The sequence below is a fragment of the Eptesicus fuscus genome, chromosome 1 (genome assembly GCF_027574615.1).
Source record: "Eptesicus fuscus isolate TK198812 chromosome 1, DD_ASM_mEF_20220401, whole genome shotgun sequence".
NCBI classification, from domain to species: Eukaryota; Metazoa; Chordata; class Mammalia; order Chiroptera; family Vespertilionidae; genus Eptesicus; species Eptesicus fuscus.
In genome coordinates this window covers 75,913,434-75,937,493 of record NC_072473.1, presented here as the reverse complement: position 1 = coordinate 75,937,493, position 24,060 = coordinate 75,913,434, and the positions used below count along the sequence as shown (strand labels likewise).

General features: G+C 44.2%; 2 protein-coding genes across 2 annotated transcripts in view; one reads left to right on the top strand and one right to left on the bottom strand.

Moving 5' to 3' along the window:
* Positions 1 to 24,060, bottom strand: part of TBC1D8B (TBC1 domain family member 8B) — a 91,522-nt gene that overhangs the window by 52,312 nt on the left and 15,150 nt on the right. Inside the window, exon 2 of the mRNA XM_008156327.3 lies at positions 3,887 to 3,997. Within this exon, the coding sequence (XP_008154549.1) occupies positions 3,887 to 3,997 (111 nt within the window). The remainder of the gene's footprint in view (positions 1 to 3,886; positions 3,998 to 24,060) is intronic.
* Positions 10,465 to 14,927, top strand: LOC103299485 (treacle protein-like). Its single transcript, XM_054714615.1, is given in 8 exon segments — positions 10,465 to 10,468; positions 11,575 to 12,455; positions 12,457 to 12,539; positions 12,541 to 13,123; positions 13,125 to 13,193; positions 13,305 to 14,063; positions 14,066 to 14,551; positions 14,613 to 14,927. Coding segments are annotated over 8 exon segments (3,180 nt in total).

Here is a 24,060-nt window from a genome sequence, read left to right as displayed (position 1 = left end):
TGATAAGTATACCTAGGGGTTCGACAATCTTGTTTATCTTTTAAAAGAACCAGCTCTTGGATTCATTGATCTTTTGTACTGAATTTTAGTCTCTATGTCATTAATTTCCACTCTGATGTTTATTATTTCCTTCCTTCTACTTCCTCCGGGCTTTTCTTGCTGTTCTCTCTCTAATTCCTTTAGTTTGGGGGTTAGATAACTTATTAGTGTTTTTTCTTGTTTCTTGAGGTAGGCCTGTAATGCTATGAATTCTCCTCTCAGGACTGCTTTCACTGTGTCCCAGAGGTTTTGTGTGGTTTTTGTGTCCATTTTTATTTGTTTCTAGAAAGTTTTTTATTTCTTCTTTGATCTCATTGGTAACCCATTCATTGTTGAGTAACATGCTATTTAGCATCCATGTATTTGAGTGTTTTTGAGTTTTTTTCTTGTAGTTGATTTTTAACTTCATGCCATTGTGATCAGAGAAGATACCTGGTATGATATCAATCTTTTTGAATTTGTATTTGTGTTATGTCCTAACATGTGGTCCATCTTTGAGAATGTTCCATGTGTGCTTGAGAAGAATGTATATTCTGTTGCTTTTCAGTGAAATATTCTGTAAATACCAGTTAGATCTATCTGATCTAGTGTGTCACTTAAGGCCTCTGTTTCCTTGTTGATTTTTTGTCTTGAAGATCTATCCAATGATACCAGTGGAGTGTTAAAGTCCCCTACTATGACTGTACTGCTGTCAATCACTCCCTTAAAGATCATCAAGAGTTTTTTTAAATGTAGTTGGCTGCTTCTATATTAGGTCCATACATGTTTACAAGTGTTATATTTTCTTGTTGAATCATTCCCTTTAGTGTTCTGTAGTGGTCTTCTTTGTTTCTTGTTAGCTTTGTAGTCTATTTTGTCTGAAACGAGTATTGCTATCCTAGCTTTTTTTTTCTTTCCACTTGCATGAAATATATTTTTTTCCATACCTTCACTTTCATCCTGTGTGAGTTTTTTATCTTAGGCAGGTCTCTTGTAGACAGTATATATATATATATATATGTATATATATATATATATACACACACACATACACACACACATACACACACATACTAGACGCCCGGTGCACAAAATTTGTGCACGGGGGTGTGTGTCCCTCAGCCCAGCCTGCACCCTCTCCAATCTGGGACCCCTTGAGGGATGTCCGATTGCCCGTTTAGGCCCACTGGGATCAGGCCTAAACGGGCAGTCAGACATCCCTCTCACAATCCAGGACTACTGGCTCCCAACTGCTTGCCTGCCTGCCTTCCTGATTGCCCCTAACCGCTTCTGCCTGCCAGCCTGATCACCACCTAACCACTCCGCTGCCAGCCTGTTTGCCCCCAACTTCCCTCCTCTGCCGGCCTGGTCACCCCTAACTGCCCTCCCCTACAGGCCTGGTCACCCCCAACTGCCCTCCCCTGCTCGCCATCTTGTGGCAGCCATCTTTTATCCACATGGGGGCAGCCATCTTGTGTGATGGTCAATTTGCATATTACTCTTTTATTAGATAGGAGGCCTGGTGCACAGGTGGGGGCCAGCTGGTTTGCCCTGAAGGGTGTCCCAGATCAGGGTGGGGGTTCCCTTGGGGCATGGAGTGGCCTGGGCGAGGGGCCTGTGGTGGTTTGCAGGACGGCCACACCCCCCAGCGACCCAAGCGGAGGTCCTGGTATCTGGGATTTATTTATCTTCTATAATTGAAACTTTGTATCCTTGAGCAAAGACCAGTGCAGGCCAGGGCAGGTGGAAAGCTTGGCTTCCTCCATCGCTGGGGAAACCCAAGCCTCCTGCTTGCTCTGTGGCACAGCCATTTTTTAATTTATCTTCTATAATTGAAACTTTGTAGCCTTGAGTGGAGGCCAAGGCAGACCAGGAAGCTTGGCTTCCTCCATCACCGGGGGCAAACCCAAGCCTCCTGTTCTCTCTAGCTCCGTGGCTGCCACCATTTTTGTTGGGATTTATTTATCTTCTATAATTGAAACTTTGTAGCCTTGAGTGGAGTCCAGGGCTGGCCAGGGTGTGCATGAAGCTTGGCTTCCTCCATTGCTGGGGAAACCCAAGCCTCCTGCTCGCTCTGTGGCTGCAGCCATCTTGGTTGGGTTAATTTGCATACTCGCTCCTGATTGGCTGTTGGGCGTGGCTTGTGGGTGTAGGGGAGGCACAGTCAATTTGCATGTTACTCTTTTATTAGATAGATTATATATATGTATATATGTGTATATATATATGTATATATATGGGTCGTGTTTTCCTATTCATTCAGCTACCCTATATATTTTGACTGGAGCATTTAATCCATTAATATTTAAGGTTATTATTGATAGGTATTTATTGCCATTTTTATGTTCTTTATACCTATGATCCTCTCTCCCCTTTTCTTCTTCTTAAAGTAGTCCCTTTAACATTTCTTGCATTGCTGGTTTGGTGGTAATATACTCCTTTAACCTCATTTTTTTTTTTTTTTTTTTTTTGGTCTGGAAAGCTCTTTACTTCACCTTCAATTTTAAATGAGAGCTTTGCTGGATACAGTAGTCTTGTATTTAGGCGCTTGCTTTTCACTACTTTGAATACTTCTTGCCACTCCCTTCTGGCTTGAAGTGTTTCTATTGAGATGTCAGCTGACATTCTAATGGGAAATCCTTTGTAGGTAATTTTCTGTCTCTTTCTTGATGCCTTTAAGATTCTTTGTCTTTAACGTTGGCCATTTTAATTACGATATGTCTAGATGTGGGTTTCTTTGGGTTCATGGTGATTGGGACTCTCTGTGCCTCCTGAACTTGTGTGACATTTTCCTTCACCAGGTTGGGGAAGTTTTTTGTCATTATTTATTTAAACAGGTTCTCTGGTTCTTGCTCATCTTCTTCCCCTTCTGGTATCCCTATAATGTTGATGTTGTTCCATTTCACGTCTATCTTCCTCCTTTTTAATTGTGGTCTTTTTTTTCTATTTGATGCTCTAATTGAGTATTTATTTCTACCTCGTCTTCCAATTTGCTGATTTGATCCTCTGCTTCATCCAAGCTACTTTTAATTCCTTCCAGCGTGTTCTTGATGTCAGATATGTTATTCTTTATTTCTGTCTGGTCCCAGTTCATGGTTTCTATTTCCTTTTTCATGTTGCTATAGTTTGGCATGGTCTCTGAGCCAGAGCCATGCCCTGGGAGTGGCTGTGGCAGTAGCATGGGCTTTTTGACCAGATGAGCTTGAACCACCAGCACCCTACCCCGAGACTCCCATGCAGTCCATCGGATAGTCTCTTTCTCTCTCTCTCTCTCTCTCTCTCTCTCTCTCTCTCTCTCTCTCACACACACACACACACACACACACACACACACACACACACATGCACACACTTCCATACACTCTCCCTCTTACTCCCTCACTCTGGTCCTGCCAGCCACCATGTTGGAATCTCCTAGTGAGTCTGATCAATGTTTTACAAACTGTAATAATCTATAATCTTTCTTTTTTTTTTTTTTTTTTTTTATAGATATTTTATTGATTTTATTACAGAGAGGAAGAGAGAGGGATAGAGAGTTAGAAACATTGATGATAGAGAAACATCCATCAGCTGCCTCTTGCACACCCCGCACTGGGGATGTGCCCGCAACCAAGGTACATGCCCTTGACCGGAATCGAACCTGGGACCTTTCAGTCCACAGGCCGACGCTCTATCCACTGAGCCAAACCGGTTTCGGCTCTATAATCTTTCTTAAATAAATAATTAGATGTCTTCCTATTCTCTCAAAGTAGAATCTGAGAAAGTTAACTCTTTTCTAAATCAAAACAACTGGGAAATATAAATATAGTTATTCAATTTATTTGCGTCCTTATTTATTTGATGTATATGTTTTAAAAATCATACTTACCACATGCAATTGACAGGTAAACTTGAGAATCTGGTGTCTGGTGTAGAATACGAAATGGAGCTACTTTTGCAGTAGAGTCTAAGACTGAATCAAGAGTCCCAACCAGAAGCCCTGTTGTAATAAAGAAACTGATGAAATAAGGATTTTACAAGAGATGAAATCAATAGTACTTCAAATGACAAAAAACAATGGATTTACTTTTTAAAATTTCTAGCCCAAAGTTTCCTTATAGAGACCTTTCATAAAGAAAAAAATATATTCTGGACGAAGAAATTATAGTGTTCCAATGTGAGTAGTGTTTGAGAAAACGATCTTTCAATAAAATGTCAGGTTTAATTGTCCAAATCTCAAGATATATTTGTTATATATATATACATATTTCAAATACATATAACAGGTGGTATATATAATAGGTAAGAATGTAGATTCTCGTAGCAGAGACTACCTGGGTTTGAATCCTGGCTCTGCTCTGTCACTTACTTATGTCAACTTGAACCAGTTGTACCTAACCTTTTCTTCATGCCCGTTTGGAAAATAAGGGGATTAAAATATAATCAACCACAAAGTGTTGTTGTAAAGATAAAGTTAGTTATTATTACATATAAAACACTTAGAACAATGCTTACCATGTCATAAAATACTCAATGTTAGCTAATACTAATATCATATAAGAAAATTTTAGTTATTTAAACAAGATAAAACTGATTAATTAAAATGCTGAGATACAAGTATTTTTAAAAACAATTCTTATTTCTTCATTTGGAATTCAAGGCTTTTGATCAGTTAGTTCCAATTTAATGACCTGATTATATTTCCTACTCCTCCTTAGAACAAAGTTTTCAGTTTTCTTAAACAACCAACTAATTTCCCCCTTGGGGTCTTTGTTAAGCAATTCTCTTTTACTTAGAAATGCTATCGCAAGTCTTCTAGCCCAGTCCAGCTAATCCAAATTCTACATTTTCTTCAAGACCTGCTTCCCCCATGAAATCTTCACTGGCAAACCCAAGCACTAATGACTTCCCTTTTCTCGGATTACTTATAGCACTTAAAGTCTATAAAACACAACCTATCATTCTGATAATTAGGATCGTTATTACAACTATTTGTTAAGTGCTCGAGGTGTATTAATCTTATATCTTTATCTAGATTATTAGTCTGCTGAGGATAATAACCACATCTTCTACCTCTGGGTTTGCATCTTTAATTTTCAACGTATTTCTGGACACAATAGGAGCTAAATTGTTGACTTCATTGTATCAATGGGATGGCTAAAATACACCAATCTACCTTGCTTTTTGGAAATTTTGATTGGTTGAGTGTTGGTTTTGCTTTATGAGGCATTTACTTTTAATTTAGATTACAGATTTTTTAAGAAAAACATTAAATCAATTATAAAGCAGACTTTTGGCTATTTTCCTATCTTTACCCACTTAAAAGGAGTTAAGATTTCAAGCAAGCTTTGAATAAGAATATGTATAGGTTGGCAGAGGTAGGAAGTTATAAACTTAGAGGGATGCAAATTAGAATAGTAGGAGATAGAACAGAGAGATAAAGAGAAATTTGGCTTAACTGAAAGGAAAAGGTGAGAGTGTAGATGTAGAAATTGGCTAATCACTTGACAAAACTGTCAAAATAAAGGCATTATAATTTCAAACAAAACCATTTATTAAACACAGCCCTGTTTCAGTTTCTAGATTTGCCTCCCAAGAATTTAAATTATAAAAAAGATTTCAAAAAAGTATTTTCAAATTTGCAAGGAAAATAATTTATTTCACCTTTACCACACTTTCAATAAAACTAGCTCAGACTGAAGGAACCAAGATGGCGGCAAAGTTAAACAACTAAACTGCCGCTGCGCACAACAATTTCAAAAATACAACTAAAAGACAAAGCGTCTACCACCCAGAACCACAGGAAAGCTGGCTGAAGGGTAGATTTACAACTAAGAAGGAAAAAGAAAGAACAAACGCGGAAGGGCTGAGGTACGGAGGCGCGTGAATCGGGCTGGTGGCGGGCGACGGGATGTGCGGCTTTTTTTCCAACCCGAAGAGAGATAAGCTCCCGATCACTCTGAAATCCAGTTTCTGGGGATGCACGGGGGACCCAGACACCTACGGGGAGAAGCTGGACTCTCATCCATCGTGTCGGAAAATGAGAGTGACTTTCTTGCAGAGGTGCGCCCAGCAATCAGTGTTTACTGCGCTGGAGCACGGGACGCAGGGACTTGGAAACGGGAAAGGCAGAAAAGGCAGACTAGCAGCCATTGCTGTTTGCCACGCCCTAGCCTAGTGACGCCCTGAGACCCCGCCCCACCCTGAGACCTGCCCTGCACATTCTACAAACCCGCCCAGGCTCCAAACAGCAGCTTTTGCATATAAATGGCCTGCCCTGTGGCAGCTTAACCAAATAAACTGCAGCTCCAGTCAGACTGCTCCAAAATCACTCCAGCAAAGAGGAGAAAACTGCAGTTTTTGCTGTAACTCCTGCTGAGTGGCCTCAGACAGTAGCTGACCTGCACCCCATTGGAGATCCAGAAACGAGGGCATCTAGTGGTCGGTGTGAGACGACACCAGATTTCAACCACTCGCATAAGGGACACATTCAAGAGGCAGACTCAGTGAGCGCCAAAGCCCTACTGCAACAAGTCCCGGCTCATAAACGTGTCTCCAGCACAGCAATTCTTCCTTTATAGACACAGCGGGTCCTCACAGCCAATTGACCTGGAGGTCAATTCCTCTCAGTGACACCAACAACAATCAAGACTTAACTACAACAAGGCTGTACACACAGTCTAACAAGGGGTGCACCAAGAGCATTCACCTCAGGTAACTGGGAGGCTGACCCGTTGAACCAATAGGACACAAAGTTACCCTACCAACTAAGGGAAGCAGCAAAAATGAGGAGGCAAGGAAACAGATCCCAAACAAAAGAAATGGAGGAGAACAAACGACTGGACATAGAGTTCAAAACCACGGTTATAAGGTTTTTCAAGAATTTCATGGGAAAAGCCAATAAATTTAATGAGACCCTCGAGGATATGAAAAAGGTCCAACTAGAAATGAAACATACCCTGACTGAAATAAAAAATATTATACAGAGACCCAGCAGCAGACTAGAGAAATGAAAGAATCAAGTCAATGATTTGGAATACAAAGAGGCAAAGGACACGCCTCCAGAAAAGCAAGAAGAGAAGAGAATTCAGAAAGTAGAAGGTAGTGTAAGAAGCCTCTGGGACAACTTCAAGCGTACCAGCATCTGAATTTTTGGGGTGCCAGAAGAAGAGAGAGAGCAAGACGCTGAAAACCTATTTGAAGAAATAATGACCGAAAACTTCCCCCACCTAGTAAAAGAAATAGACTTACAAGTCCAGGAAGTGCACAGAACCCCAAACAAAAGGAATCCAAAGAGGACCACACCAAGACACATCATAATTAAAATGCCAAGGGCAAAAGACAAAGAGAGAATCTTACAAGCAGCAAGAGAAAAACAGTTAGTTACTTACAAGGGAACACCCATATATTTATCAGCTGATTTCTCAACAGAAACTATGCAGGGCAGACGGGAATGGCAAGAAATATTCAAAGTGATGAATAGCAAGAACCTACAACCAAGACTACTCTACCCAGCAAAGTTATCATTCAGAATTGAAGGGCAGATAAAGAGCTTCATAGATAAGAAAAAGCTAAAGGAATTCATTACCACCAAACCAGTATTACATGAAATGATGAAAGGTATTATTTAAAACAGGAAAAATAAGAAAAAAGTAAAGATAAAAATTATGAACAACAAATACATACCTATCAACAAGTGAATCTAAAAGTCAAGTGAATTAAAAATCTGAAGAACAGAATAGACTGATGAACATAATAGAATCAGGGGCATAGAATGGGAGTAGATTGATAATTCTCAGGGGAAGGGGGTGTCTGTGTGGGGGGTACGGGAAGAGACTGGACAATATCATACACCTATGGATAAGGATAGCGACGGGGGGAGGTAAGAGCAGAGGGAAGGGTGGGAACTGGGAGGAGGGGAGATATGGGGGGGGAGGGAGAAACAATTGTAATAATCTGAACAATAAAGATTTATTTAAAAAAACTAGCTCAAACCCAATTTCCTTATTTATATACACTAGAGAAAAAAGTAGTATTAGAAAAACGGGAGAAAGAACAAAGAGGTAAAGAAAAGTTTGACTCAGTTGAAAGATAACAGTGGGAGTGTGGATGTGTGAGGGGACAGATAGGAAAGGAGAGGCCACAGATAATCATTCCTGAGTAACATTGTAACAATTAGTTCTGTCATAGAATGTTTTGAGACTGTGTACAAAGTGGTCAAAATCACTGGCAAAAAAGGTCATTTCTTTCTGCAGCAGAAATGTTTACAAGATAAGTACCTTGCACTATGTAGAAAGGAAATTGCTCAGTTTTTGTAAGTGCATTAAATCAGGCAGTTCATATAAAACTATGCAACAGATAATTTGGAAGCTAGTTCTAAATACATTTGCAGTCACTTGGGGAAACTCTTCCAGCTCATTAAGCTACAATCATCAAGTTTCAGCAAGTCATTCAGGAATTAATATGTGCCAATGTCTGGGTTTTAAAAGTACAAGTCAACAAGCTAAAAAGTTTGGGTTGCTTTTCCACATACATAGAGGTTTATCATTTGACAGCTTAAACATCCAAGGTCATGAGTCAGCCTACACATGGGAAGTCCTTTAGCCATAGTAAACTGGGAAGAGAATAGATACTATCTCTCAGCTGCATGAAAAAAACAACAGATTTAAAAATAATAAGAAATATCACGAAATTCAAATCATCATTTGAATATCTATAACTGAGTAAGGTACCAATGTTCTAGAACCTGGTAAAGCTCTTTGGGATTTTGGTAGCATCCTGCCATACAAGTAATACCAAACTTTTTAAAGAAATTCACCACCATAATTGATGTTAAATACTTTTTTATTAAATGGCATAGCAAAATAACAAAAGAAGCAAGGTTCCATAATTTAAGAAAATAGGCAATTTACAGGTGATGATTATTGTTCATGAACCCATTCTTTGTTTTATTTATTTATTTATTTATTTATTTATTTATTTATTTACTAGAGGCCCGGTGCATGAAAATTCATGCACTGGAGGGGGGTCCCTCAGCCCAGCCTGCCCCCTCTCACAGTCTGGGAGCCCTCAGGGGCAGGAGGCGACCCAGCAATCAGGTGAAGGTGATGCCCCATCACACCTCTGCTGCTGCCACTGCTGGTAGCACAAGCCTCGGCCGGCCCTGGTTATCTGAGCCTCGGGCAGCCATGGGCTGTGGGTACCACCATCTTTGAGGGTGGGACAATTAGCATATTCCCTTCTTATTGGCTGTGGGCGCCTCCATCTTTGAGGGTGGGGCAGTCAATTAGCATATCCCCTTCTTATTGGCTGTGCGCACCGCCATCTTTGAGGGCAGGGCAGTCAATTAGCATATTTCCTTTATTGGCTATGGGCGCCACCATCTTTGAGGACAGGGCAGTCAATTAGCATATTCCCTCTTTATTAAATAGGATTTATTTTAATCTAACGTTTTATTTTGAAACACTTTCAAACTCACATAAAACTTGGAAGAAGAGTACAAAGAGTCATTTGTATAGGAGAACAGCAATGACCTAAAGAAGGAGGAATAGACAAGTAGACCTTGTGCCCCCCACTAAATCAATTAGATTGTCCTTGGACACGAGGGTCCCCAGGATGCACCCTCATCTTCTACATTGTCAGCTCTTGCTGGCTGGGCCCACACCTGCCTCATGGAGGTGGTTGACAAACATCCCCAAAGGCCTGGGTCCATCAATGCTCAGCCCAGGCCCGACACCCTCTGTACAGGTGACAAGGTTGAGAGAGCCCCGAGGAGCATAAAGGTACCCTCTCCCGCCCTCCCCAGCACTGATCACTGTCGCTGAATGTCTTCATCCCAAAGTCCAGGCTGCAGAAGTTCCGCACTGGCCAAGCCGTGTTTTATTTTTAATTTATTGATTTGAGAGAGAGAGAGAAACACCAATTTGTTGTTCCACTTATTAATGCATTCACTGGTTGATTCTTGTATGTGCCCTGACCAGGGATCAAACCCCCAACTTTGGCTTGTTGGGATGATGCTCTAACTAAATGAGCTACCCAGCCAGGTCTCAAACCAAATCTTTTTGGCTGAAGATATAGCACCACTGACTTTACAGATGAAAAATATACTAATAGGTCTTGTAGACCAACCTCCAGCATATTCATCTACACTATAGGATCCCTGAGAGAAAGCCTAGCTTTGTCCTTTATAACCCCAGAGTTTATTTCTCTTAAGGCAGCCTATTGCATTTCATTAATTGGAAAGCCTTTCTAAAATATGAAAGGATTTATATATATCCACATGGTATAGTAAGGGCTGGCTTCATGGGCTTGATGATTTGTCCATAGGGCCCCATTTAGCCTTGCCTGGTTAAATGCTCTATTGTCACCATCTTGAAATTCTTAATTTTTAAACAAAGAGCCCTGCTTGTTCCTTTTGTACTGAGCCCACAAATTAGGTTATAGTGGTTATAACTGGGTAATGGGATAATGGGTAATTATTATTTTCCTTTTTTATACTTATACATATTGTCTGAAATTTTTACAATAAATGTTTTTAAATCTTTAACCCTTTGCACTCGCTTGCTTTTTTCTCGATTCCTTTAGTCTAATGCTAACCGTGTCGAGTTACAGTCGACATCCGAGTGCAAAAGGTTAAAATAGAAAAATAAAGCTACTTCTTACACACTTAAAAAAGGAAGGGCAGCCCTAGCTGGTTTGGCTTATTGGATAGAGCGTGAGCCTGCGGACTGAAGGGTCCTGGGTTCGATTCCGGTCAAGGGCATATGTCCAGCTTTCGGGCTTGATCTCCAGTAGTGGGCATGATTCCCTCTCATCATTGATGTTTCTCTCTCCCTCTCCTTTCCCCTCTGAAATCAATGAAAATATTTTTTTAAAGGAAAGGGCACCCTGTCAGCCTGGCTCAATGGTTGAGCATCGACCTACACACCAGGAGATCACGATTCAATTCCTAGTCAGGGCATATGCCTGGGTTGTGGGCTCAATCCTCAGTGTGGGGCATGTAGGAGGCAGCTGATCAATGATTCTTTCATCATTGATGTTTCTATCTTTCTTTCCCTCTCCCTTCTTCTCTGAAATCAATAAAAATGTATTTTTTTAAAGGAAGGTCATTCTTGGGATAAATAAAAGGTTACTTTGCAATTTGGGGGGGGGGGGACACAAAATATATTATACTCTATTAAACATGATGGGACTTTAAATATGATCATAGCTAACTTGTCTCCTCCTCTTGCTTATTCTTCTCTTCTCCTAGGTTAAAATATACCTAGTTCTTTCAACTATTTTATTAGATTGTCTGAGCCTCTTATTATTTCTTCTACTATTCTCTTAACATATCTGTGAAAGGTCTCTTATAAAATGTGTCATTCAAACCTGAATACCAGATATGGTCTGAAAAATTGCAGGTTTTTTTTATATTGGGGCTTTGTGGCTCTATTAATATAATCTATTATCATACTAGCTTTTTTTTAGCTACTACATCATATTATCATACTAAGCTGCTTTGATCTTTTTCACAAATATAAGCACCAACCTAGGTATTCTGTCCTATTCAGTTAATTTTTTTTAAAAACCTAAAAGCAAAGGCAGGGAGGCCAGAGGAGGACTCGGAGAGCAGCAGTGAGGAATCGGACAGTGAGGAGGAGGCGCCAGCTGCTAAGACTGCACTTCAGGTGAAGGCCTCAGGGAAAACCCCGCAGGTCAAAGCTGCCTCAGCCCCCACCAAGGCGTCTCCCAGGAAAGGGGCTGTCCCAGCACCCCCTGGAAAGGCAGGGCCTGCAACTACCCAGGCCAAGGCAGGGAGGCCAGAGGAGGACTCAGAGAGCAGCAGTGAGGAATCGGACAGTGAGGAGGAGGCGCCAGCTGCTAAGACTGCACTTCAGGTGAAGGCCTCAGGGAAAACCCCGCAGGTCAAAGCTGCCTCAGCCCCCACCAAGGCGTCTCCCAGGAAAGGGGCTGTCCCAGCACCCCCTGGGAAGGCAGGGCCTGCAACTACCCAGGCCAAGGCAGGGAGGCCAGAGGAGGACTCAGAGAGCAGCAGTGAGGAATCGGACAGTGAGGAGGAGGTGCCAGCAGTGGTACCTGTAACCTCAAACCTGGCTCAGGTAAAGCCCTTGGGGAAAAACTCCCAGGGCAGAGCCACCTCAGCCACGGGACCCTCTGGGAAAGGCGCTGTCCCAGCACCCGCTGGGAAGGCAGGGTCTGCAGCCACTTTGGCTCAGGCTCAGAAGCAGGAGGAGGACTCAGAGAGCAGCAGTGAGGAGTCAGACAGTGAGGAGGAGGCATCTGCGGCCATGACTCCAGCCCAGGCAAAACCAGCTATGAAAGCTCAGACCAAGGCCTCCCCAAGGAAGGGTACTCCCATTACCCCTGCATCTGCCAAGGTCCCCCCAGTGCGAGTGGACACAGTGACTTCGCCAGCCTGCATATTCTCCCCAGCTGTGGCCAGCGGCACCTAGAGGCGGTGGGGAGGATTCTTCAAGCAGGGAGGAATCAGAGGGTGAGGAGGAGGCAGCTTTTGCCACAGCAGGGGCACAGGCTAAGTCTGGGGAAAAACCTCCCAGTGAAAGCTGCCTCAGGGCAAGGGGCTGCCCTGGGACTCCCTGGGAAGGCAAGGCCCATGTTGGCCCAGGTCAAAGCTAAGACACACGAAGACTCAGAGAGCAGTGAGGAAGAATCAGACAGTGACGAGGCTCCCTCGGCTCCAGCACAGGTGAAGGCTTCAGTGCAAACCCCTCAGAGCAAAGCCCACCCTGCTCCCCCCAGAGTGGCTTCAGCCAATGGGGCAACATCAGCTCCCAGGAAAGTGGTCACTGCAGCTGTTCAAGCCAAACAGGGGTCCCCGGCCAAGGCAAAGCTGCCAGTGAGAACCCCCCAGAGCAGTGCCATCTTGGTGAGGGGCCAGGTGTCTGTGCCAGCTGTGGGGAAGGCAGCGGCCCCAGCAGCCCAGGCCCCAGGGCCAGTCGACTACGCCTCAGAGAGCAGTGAGGAAGAGACCGACATCAAGGGGGAGGCACCTACTCCGGTAAAGCCCTCAGGGAAGACCACCCAGGTCAGAACTGCCTCAGCCCCTTCCAAGGAGTCCCCCAGGAAAGGGCTTGCCCTGCCACCCCCTGAGAAGGCTCAGGCTAGGAAAAAAAAAGGACTCGGAGAGCAGCAGCGGGGAGGAGTCGGACAGCGACAGGGAGGCACCAGCAGCTGTGACCCCAGCTCAGAAGGAGAGTAACTCCAAAGCTGCCAAAAGTAACACACTGGCCCCAGCAACCCCAAAGAAGAATGCCGAGGGGTCCTCGGAGAGCAGTGACGAGGAGTTGCCGGCAGGCCAGGTGATTAAAACCCCTCTGATTTTTGTCGACCCTAATCGTGGTCCAGCTGGTCAGGCTGCTACCCCTGTGCCCACCCAGGCTGCAAGTGCCCAGCAGAAGGCCAGGAGCTCCTCGTCCGAGAGCGAGGATGAGGATGTGATCCCCGCTACGCAGTGCTTGACTCCCGCCATTAGAACCAATGCAGTGTCCATGCCCACGGCCCACCCAAGGACAGCTCTCAGAGCCAGCCTTGGGGCCAGCAGCCGTGAGGTGTCCAGTCGGGTGACAAAAGGCAAGAAGCAGGAGGCACCTGCCACTCAGGTGACAAAGAGGAACCTGGCTAACCTCCCGCTGACCCAGGCTGCCCTGAAGGTCCTTGCCCAGAAAGCCAGTGAGGCCCAGCCTCCTGTTGCCAGAACCCTGTCTTCAAGTGGGATTGACGGTGCCCTAGGCTCACTCCCTGTGGCGAGTCCCCAGAGCACCCCCGTGAAAGCAGGAGTGACCAACCAGGTCAAAAAGCCCAAGGTTCCTGCAGTACAGCGGGCCACAGTCCCTCCCTTGGGACGCCCCAAAGCCAAGGCCTCTGGGACCTCAGATGATAGCGACAGCAGCAGCAGCTCTTCAGGGAGTGAGGAGGATGCGAAGAGGCCCCAGGCGGCCCCGTTGGCCCACAGGCTGGGGCCAGCACCCGCTGGGAATGAGACCTTGGTGGAGGAAACCCCAGCAGAGTCCAATGAGGATGAGGTGGTAGGCTCTACCAGGTAGAGCCTTCCCAGTCTCTCCTCTCAGGTTATGTGCCCCCTGGGTTGACTTCAGCCAATTCCCAGGCTGCAAAGGCCACTTCCAAGCCAGACCCCAACCCCTTGGTTTCCTCTGCTTCGGCCACCAAAGATGCCCCGGATGGCGAGCAGAAAGTGGAGCCCCAACAAGCACCAGGCACCACGTCCCCTACAACAGGCAGAAGAGAGGCCAGCACCACACCTCAGAATCCCGGGAAGGGGGCCAGGAGCACTGAAGCCTCAACGCTGGCCCTGCACAGCGACATCGCCCGGTGGCTCCTGAGTGAGCCCTGGCCCCTGAGCGAGGCCCAGGTCCAGGCCTCAGTGGTGAAGGTTCTGGCAGAGCTGCTGGAGCAGGAGAGGAAGAAGGCTGTGGGCACCGCCAAGGAGGGCAGCAAGGAGAACCACAAGCGGAAGCTGTCGGGAGAGCAGGCAATGGCCAGGGCCCCCAAGAGGAGGACTCAGAGAGCAGCAGTGAGGAGTCAGACAGTGAGGAGGAGGCATCTGAGGATTTGTCTTCCTTCAAAGATCTAAGAGCAAGAAGAAGAAGCTGGTGGCCGAGGGAGGCAGGGAGGGTGCTGTTTCCTCAGAAAAGGCCCCCAGTACTACTCAGGGGAAATCTGAGAAAGACACAGCAAGTGGTGGCAGCAAAGAGAAGGACAAGCCAGAAGGGGAGCCAGAGATGGTGATGGTTGAGGGTGGAGGCCAAGCCAACCCAAAGAACAAGGAGAGAAAAAAATCTAACAAGGAAAAAAAGAAAAAGAAGAAGAAAGCCAAAAAGGCCTCAACCAAAGACCCTGACTCACAAATACAGAAGAAAAAGAAGAAGACAGAGCAGCAGACTGTCTGAGGAGCACAAGATGTCAGAAGAAGATGGCCAGCCGCAGTGTCGGTGCTAGCTCAGCCCACAAGCGCTGCAGAGGTTGGTCTGAGGAGGAGGAGGGAGTGTGCCCAGTTCTGAGACCTCCACTCGCTGACCCCGCACCTGACTTCCATCCTGACACAGGACATTTCGTATAGATGTGTACAGTGTGTGTGTGTGTGTGTGTGTGTGTGTGTGTGTGTATTTTTTTTTAAGTGACATGCCCATCCCTCCTCAGACCCAACATGCCCAGAGGCCTCAGGACCTTCCACCCCTTTCCCCTGCAGACCTAGTGAGGCCCAGCCTGCCGCTCCTTCCATCGCCCTGGTCCCTGGCTAATACTGAGGGTTTGTCTTCCTTTTGTCAGTTTTTTCCTGTTTTGTGTTTTTGTAAGAACTCAGAAAATAAAAGACTTGAAGGAAAGGTGCAAGTTCTAGTGCACCTGGGGCAAAAAATAAAAAAAAAAAAAAACACCTAAAAGCAGTGCACATTTACCCATGTTAAATTTTATCTCACTGATTTCAGCTGAGCATTCTAATTTGCCAAGATCTTTCTGAATCTTGATTTTATCTTCTAGAATCTCAATCTAAACTGCAAATATAAATGATTCGGAGTTTTTGAAACTACTCAAGCTCAAGTTTGCAAGCTACGGAAGCCCAGAGTTTCTAATTTAATTCATCTGGGGTAGGGATTGGGTATTCTATTTTTCCAACTTTGTATTATAAAATTTTTCACTCATATAAAAAGTAGAGAGAATATATTGCAACCTCTATGTGACCATCACCTAACTTCAATAATTATCATCACTTTGTCAGTCTTCTGTCGTTTACTCCATTTAAAGTAAATACCAGACATCATATCAATATCATTTTACCCATAAATACTTGTGTCATTTAGTTTTTTTTAAAAGTTTCTCAGTTGAATCTAACATGCAGCCAGTGTTGACAAAACTGATCTATGGTAGTAATTTTCCCTTTCAATTTTCAGACACCTGCAAATTTGATAAACATTTTTTTATGTGTAAGATTAATTATAATGATGCACAAGTAGGACCAATGGTGGATTGTTGGAGGGGAGGCCATTAAAACAGCCACAGCTTGAAGATGGTACTCATTATCAATTTGCTAATTTGACAAGTGGCTCTTTCTACTTGTAAACTAGACTGAGGGCAATGTGTAAGGCAACACTGCTCTAGCTACAGGAGAGTCATTTAAATGAACTTCCTAATTACAAACAAGATTTATTTCCATTCTAAGTAAAATATTGAATTATAAATGTTGGCCATAAAATTGAAACTTTATAGTAGATTCTGTCATTAATTGCCATATTCACAAAGTCAAACAAGTACACCTTTACTGAATTTTTTATAATCTCAACTTATTAAGTGTTAATGAACAAACTAGTGAACTGCCAACACACTTGGTAGGAAATACATTCAAACAGGAGAACATAGTGTTAGTAGGAAATACATTCAAATAGAAAAACATAGTGTTCTCAGTAGAGGTGTGGGTTTTTCCAATTCTACTGCTTTTGCTACCAGATCTAAGTCCTTAGAACAGTATTATGCATGCTTATTTTAGAATAATCTAGCTGCCACAGTTGGTATTCTGAAAGCTACCAACATAAAGATCATTAAAAAACAGTTAATAATAATTCTCCTTTTGTTCTGTTTTCCCTCTCCCTGGATTTTTAAAATACATTTACTTGAAAACTGGAAATACGTAAGCATTCATTTCATTCCCTAATTGAAATCTTTACTCATTGAAGGATTTACAAAAATATTTTAGTGAAGTAACTGATACCCAAAATGGCAGATTACAATAGCATGTGGGGGGGGGGGGGGAGGGAAGAATGCATGAATTATCAATCAAGCCTAGTTACATTTCTAAAGATTAAAACATAAAGAACTATGAGAATTGTTACTGATAGATCCTCCCTTCCCACAACTGATGGACGGAGTATGATGTAAACTCCACCTGCAGCTGGACATTCCTGAACACCTTATATGGACTGTCCATTGAACCACCAATCAGCACCTGCCAAATACCCTAAGCCCCTGATTCCTAAGTCCCTAGGTCCCTAATCATGTGTCTTACATGATACTACCAATCAGCGTGTGCTGAGTGCCCTAAACCCCGTCCCCCCATTTCCTCCCCTCAAAAGGCGCTTTCACCCCGGCACGCCCTCTTTTTTTCCCTCTGGAAGGCAGCCGGCAGGGTCATCTCCTCCAATAAAGCCTGTTTCCTGGTCTCTGGCCCTCTCTCTCATCTTTCATAATGGTGCCGAAACCCGGGATGAAGAACCTGGGTGAGCACAGACGATCCTGGAACCTAACCCTGAGCTTCTGACTCCTGATCTGGCTCTGCTCGGTGGCATGGTTCTGAGTCGATTGGCCTGCTCAGAACACTTCTCGAACCCTGCCGTACCAGGACACGTGGGAATCTCGTCGCTTTCTTACCGGTAGGCTTCAGGGACTCCCCCCACCCCTCATTCCCTTGACCTGGAAGGGCCTCGGAGTTTTCCCGTCTCCTCAGCTTCAAGTCTTCTCAAAAGCCCAGGCGCCTGGCTGGGAAAACTCTGCTAGTCTCTACGGGAAAAGTCTCAGGGTGACGACCTTGGAACCTTTTCTCGTCTCTCTCTCTCTCTCTCTCTCTCTCTCACTCTCTCGGGTTGGTTGACAGAGAAAAAGGATGCTTCTTTCCTCTCCAACTTCTCGTTGGCCCTTCCCTCCGGTCCTGGGAACCTCTCAATCCAAACCCCCCTCGTAACATTCCAATATAATTTTGCCACCGGATTGGAAAGCGTTCGAGACTCCTATGAACAGGCTTCCCCTCCCCACCCACCCTCCCGCTCTCCCCCCTTGCTTTATTCCTCATGTTCCACTCATCAGATCCTCCTCGAAAAGTCCTCTTTGCCCTCTCAAACCCCTTTCTCTGTCTTCTGACTCTTTCGACCCAGCTCAGCAGATCATTCCTCTCCACGTGTCTCATCCCGCCACCTCCTTACAACCCTAAACCTGTCCCTCTCTGACTAAGCACTCTTTTTCCCAGGTCAACGCTGGAGTGCAGGAGTCCCTGGCGGACTCTGTTTAACCTTTTTTTCCCTTAACACACACTGGTCCCGCCCACTGACCTACAAGAAACATGTGGATGCCCAGCAAGGGGCAAACCTGGGAAAACAAAAACCTCACCCCCAGGGTAACCTATTCTCCCCTTTCATATCACTAGTGAGGCAACTGAGACCCCTACTCTTTTCCCCCTAAAAATAACATCTAAGTCTCAGTTGTATTTAAGGCCCAGAAAAGCAGCAAAACCAGACAAGTGATGCTGTGGCAGCCTCAGGACCAGCTTTTACCTCCCAAGTGACTCAACAGGATTGCTCTCAAGACTTCTCCAACCAGTCTCTTGGAGCTGCACTCCTCATCCAGCATGGAAAACACTACTTGTTTGTGGCTCACTTACTCCATGGCACCTCCCACTATTAGGCCCACTGGTATCTATACTCTTAATTTTGCTCTTTGGCCCATGTCTCATGCGTTGTTTCACTAGTTTCTTGCAGAACAGAATGCAGGCGTTCACCAACCAGAAGGTGGGAGAGATCTATCTGGCACTGAATTCAGAACCTAACACCAGAATCTTTGAGACCCCGGGTAGATGCCCCTAACAACGCCCCCTCTCAGCTGGAAGCAGTTACGGAAGATGGACCTCCACCCCCTGACTTTGCCCGGACTCTCAATTTTTTTTTTAATATTAACAAAAGCCTGGAATGATAGATCCTCCCTTCCCCCAACTGATGGACGGAGTATGATGTAAACTCCACCTGAAGCTGGACATTCCTGAACACCTTATATGGACTGTCCATTGAACCACCAATCAGCACCTGCCAAATACCCTAAGCCCCTGATTCCTAAGTCCCTAGGTCCCTAATCATGTGCCTTACATGATACTACCAATCAGCGTGTGCTGAGTACCCTAAGCCCCATCCCCTCTTTTCCTCCCCTCAAAAGGAGCTTTCACCCCGGCACGCCCTCTTTTTTTCCCTCTGGAAGGGAGCCAGCAGGGGTCTTCTCTCCAATAAAGCCTGTATCCTGGTATAACCATGGTCTCCGGCCCTCTGTTTCATCTTTCAGTTACCATCTTTATTTATAGCATATTCTTACATTGTAAGACTTGATGCATAATGTACAAAAAGAGTAGCCCCACAGAAACTAAAGAAAATAACAGCATTTGAATTCCTAGATGCAAAGCAATAAGCAAGTGTGGCCACAAATGAATAAATTCATATATAGTACAGTACTTTAAAAATATTATTTAGAAAAAATAAAGCTGACCATTATTTTGGTAAGTTTAAAACAAGAGGACAACAATTATAGTGATAAAAATCAACAAATGTGATTATCCCTTGTTTTAAAAATTCACTTCTTTTTATTGGAGTGAGAAAAATAAGACCACCTAGGCTGGAGTGGAAAGAGTAGAACAAAAATAACAAAGGTTTAATTCTCAGGTCCCTTTAATTTTCTATCTCAGGTCTCCATCTTCCATAGATGAGGTCATTGCTCTTTAACCTTTTCTAATTGCTAAGGGCACTATCTCTTGATTCTCATATTCTCAATCACAAGTAAATGAATATGGAATAACTGCTAAGTCCCCAACAACTGCCATTTTTGGCTTTTGTACTATAATATTATTCCTACCACTTAGAATGCCTTTCCCATCCCATCCCAGATACTGTTAGTGCTCATAGATGGCTGATTTAATTCAAAAACAATCCAAACTGGTTTTTGGCAAATTGCGCCACAGATGTCACACTGGAATTCTGCCAGCAGAATACCACCTATTGTTATTTAGTTGTTTGTGGTTTTTTTAATTTAATAAATCTTTATTGTTCAGATTATTACAGTTGTTCCTCTCCCCCCCCCATAGCACCCCTCCACCTGGTTCCCACCCCACCCTCTTCCCTTACCTCCCCCCCACTGTCCTCATCAATAGGTGAACGATTTTTTGTCCAGTCTCTTCCCGCATCCCCCACACCCCTTTACCCCTGAGAGTTGTCAGTCCACTCCCTTTCTATGCCCCTGATTCTATTATATTCACCAGTTTATTCTGTACCTCAAAATTTTAATTCACTTGATTTTCAGATTCACTTGTTGATAGATATGTATTTGTTGTTCACAATTTTTATCTTTACCTTTTTCTTTTTCTTCCTCTTCTTAGAGAATACCTTTTAGCATTTCATATAATACTGGTTTGGTGTTGATGAACTCCTTTAGCTTTTTCTTATCTGTGAAGCTCTTTAGCTGACCTTCAATTCTGAATGTCAGCTTGGCTGGGTAGAGTACCCTTGGTTGTAGGTTCTTGCTGTTCATCAATTTGAATATTTCTTGCCACTCCCGTCTGGCCTGCATAGTTTCTGTTGAGAAATCAGCTGACAGTCATAGGGCTGTTACCTTGTAGGTAATTAACTGTTTTTCTCTTGCTGCTTTTAATATTCTCTCTTTGTCTTTTGCTCTTGGCATTTTAATTATGATGTGTCTTGGTGTGGTCCTCTTTGGATTCCTCTTGTTTGGGGTTCTGTGCACTTCCTGGACTTGTAAATCTATTTCTTTCACCAGGTAGGGGAAGTTTTCAGTCATTATTTCTTCAAATAGGTTTTCAATATCTTGCTCATTCTCTTCTTCTGGCACCCCTATAATTCTGATGTTGGTACACTTGAAGTTGTCCCAGAGGCTTCTTACACTATCTTCAAATTTTTGGATTCTTTTTTCTTTTAGCTTTTCCAGTTGAGTGATTTTTGCTTCTTTGTATTTCAAATCTTTGACTTGATTCTTGCATTCCTCTAGTTTGCTGTTGGGTGTCTGTATAATATTTTTTATTTCAGTCAGTGTATGTTTAATTTCTAGTTGGTCCTTTTCCATATCCTCGAGGGTCTCTTTCGTATCCTCAAGGGTCTAGCTAAATTTATCGGTCTTTTCTAGGAAATTCTTGAAAAACCTTATAACCGTGGTTTTGAACTCTATCTCCAGTCATTTGTTTTCCTCCATTTCTTTGGTTTTTGACCTGTTTCTTTGTCTCCCCATTTTTGCTGCTTCCCTGAGTTGGTAGGGTAGTTTTGTGTGCTAGTTGTTCTATATGGGCCAGTGGTTCGGCCTCCCCAGTTACCTGAGGTGGACAATCTTGGTGCACCCCTTTATGGACTGTGTGTACAGCCTTGTTGTAGTTAAGTCTTGATTGTTGTTGGTATCAGTGGGAGGAGTTGACCTCCAGGCCAATTGGCTGTGAGGATCAGTTGTGTCTACACCGGGAGACAGCCTTATTCAACTAGACTTGCAAAATTGTAAAATCCTCTGTGCTCAGCTTGGATGGGGCGGAGTTTCAGGGTGGAGCCTACAGCCTTGGCTTCCCGTCAGCCCCGCCCTATGAGGTTCCTGGGTCTCAGTGTCCCTCCGTACTAGCTGCAAGCACCTCTGAGAGAAAGGCGCCCTGGAGTTTCACCCACTGCCAAACAGTCTAGTCTCTCCCCCAATGAATCTGGATTCCCAGATTCTCGCCCAGAACTGGGGTTCAGTGCAGTCAGAACTGGGGTTCAGCGCAGTCCGGAGCTTTTGTCTCCTTCCCGCTGGGGCAATCCAGCGGCACAGTCAACAGTCCGTCCTCTGTGCGCATTCACATGCGCGCCTCCGGAACTCTGCCTTTCGCCGCTCCCCTGAGTTTCCTCCTTACAGCCCAGATTCCCCCAGTATGAGCCTGGGTCCCCAGGGTCTCGCCCAGAACTGGTGTTCAGTGCAGTCGGAGCTGGGGTTCAGTGCAGTCCCGAGCTTTTGTTTCTTTCCTGCTTGGGCAATCCAGCGGCACAGTCAACAATCCGTCCTCTGTGCGCATTCATGTGCGCGCCTCCGGAGCTCTGCCTTTCGCCGCTCCCCTGAGTTTCCACCTTACAGCCCAGATTCCCCCAGTATGAGCCTGGGTCCCCAGGGTCTGGCCCAGAACTGGGGTTCAGTGCAGTCGGAACTGGGGTTCAGTGCAGTCCAGAGCTTTTATCTCCTTCCTGCTAGAGAATGCCAGCCAGGCACTCAGCCGCCCTGTCCTCTCTGGCTCCGTCCTCTCAGCACGCCCACGCCCGTGTCTCCGTACCTCAGGCTTTTACAGCTCCTCTTATTTTCCTTGTGGTTTTCTCTTTCCTTCTAGTTGTAGAAATTCCAGTCAATCAGCTTTCCTGTGATTCTGGATGATGTCTGTTTTGTCTTTTAGTTGTATTTTTGAAATTGTTGTGCGAGGCTGCAGTTTAGGTGTTTACCTATGCCACCATCTTGGTTTCTCCCCCACCTATTGTTATTAACCACTATTTTTAGGAAATCTTTGTATCATTTAACAGGACATCTTATCAGCATACTTTACACCAGAGCTGGCCTTGGAAAATTGTTTTTGGGATTTCAAATACCCCTTATTCGTGACTATTGTAGAGGGCCCCCTGGGAAGACACATGGACATTCCTTAGCTTGCTGTTGATTAAGCCCAAGATATTTGAGAGAGTCATGTCAGTTGCACCTCGCCCCAGGAGTGCGCAGGTGTTATTTCCTGGCTTACCTTTGTCTAGGTTCCGGAAGAGGGCTTTGAGATGTGGAACCAGTCTAGCACAGGAAAAGAAGAAATGAAATAGACCTGGGCCCTCCCAAGCTCCTTTAATCTTAAGTTTTTCAGTGAACCCGCCTTGTATATGGGAGTATAAATAAATGTGCTGCGTGGCTCAGGGGTTGTCTGTCTCTCCAGCAGAGGAGGTCAGTGACCCACCTGGCACCCAGCTTGCATCTACTTCTGTGTCTCTTTATTTCTTTATTTCTCAATCCCTGGACGCCTCTATCAAGAACCAGTTTCATCTCTCTCCGTGCTGGCCACGGAAAAGGGAGATCCCCGCCGCATCAGGCCCCCGCATATTGACGCCCAACGAGAGGCAAGAGGCAAGAGGCAAGGGATCGCTCCTAGAAGTGTGCGCGCACCACAGACTTAAGGTAAGAAGGAGTGGATTGTTGTAAAAATTATATCAACCGGGTGTAAAACGTGGGTAATCCTCAAAAATGCTTTAAACTATGCTCTGTTAAGCGTAGTCAGATTCTTGATTTCTTTCTTAAGTTTTGTTAATGAAACCTGGGAAAAGGTTAGAAAGCAGTTGTGTGACCAATACTCAGCAAAAGTCCAGAAAAAAAAAATTCTATTTTAAATGGTGATGGCCTTGATTCAGCACAGGAGAGCTTAAGAATGTCTATGTGTGGTGCACTGGAAGGGTGCAAGTCTCAAAGAATACCATCTGCACCTCCTCTGCCTCCATGTGTAAACTACTTGTAACCAGGTAGAAAAAGTCTAAAAGGAACTTCTCAGCAACTGCCAATAATTCTTTATCTTAAAAAATCTTTTTCTTTCCTTAAAAAATAAAAATAACAATAAAAATTGAAAAACTAAATAAGATAAAAACAGTAGATGCCAGACCATTACTGAAACTTCCCCTGAAGAAACAAGGAGGTGGGGGAAAGGCCACTTTGAGAGGCCTCATCTTCTCGCCATCTTTATTTATTTTCCAGCTAATGACTTAAAGCTTTTACAAATTCATAAATGCATCTGGGGTTTCTGTGCACATGTAAAGGGAAAAGGCCGGTTTAAAAACGAGTGCGCATAGTTTTGAGCTGAACTTAACTTTTTGCTGTGTACAGAATAAAAACCCGAGACTGTTTTGGCCTTAAAAATGGCAAAGATGAACCAGAGAAAGAAATACAGGCTAGTGTCCCAAGACATCTAAAGTAACTCTTGAAATTTCCCACCAGAGGCAAGTAAATAGCAGGAAGAAAATAGTCAAGTTTACATATGAATGGCTGAGAGGTTGCTTCTTGACTTCCCCAGCAGGAAAATTGTGACCATTTTGAAATTTAGAGGCTGGGCCAGGCCTATCGGCTGGAAATTTAAAAAGAACTTGGAAGTTTACTAAATCAAATGATAAATTTAAAAGATCTAAATGTATTGAATTGTTATAATACTGAAATGTTGATCTGAGTATGCATTGCATGAAACCTAGAGGACAGAATTGAAGCTCTTAATTGATTATGTCTTGTATTTATTCTTAGAAATATAAAGTG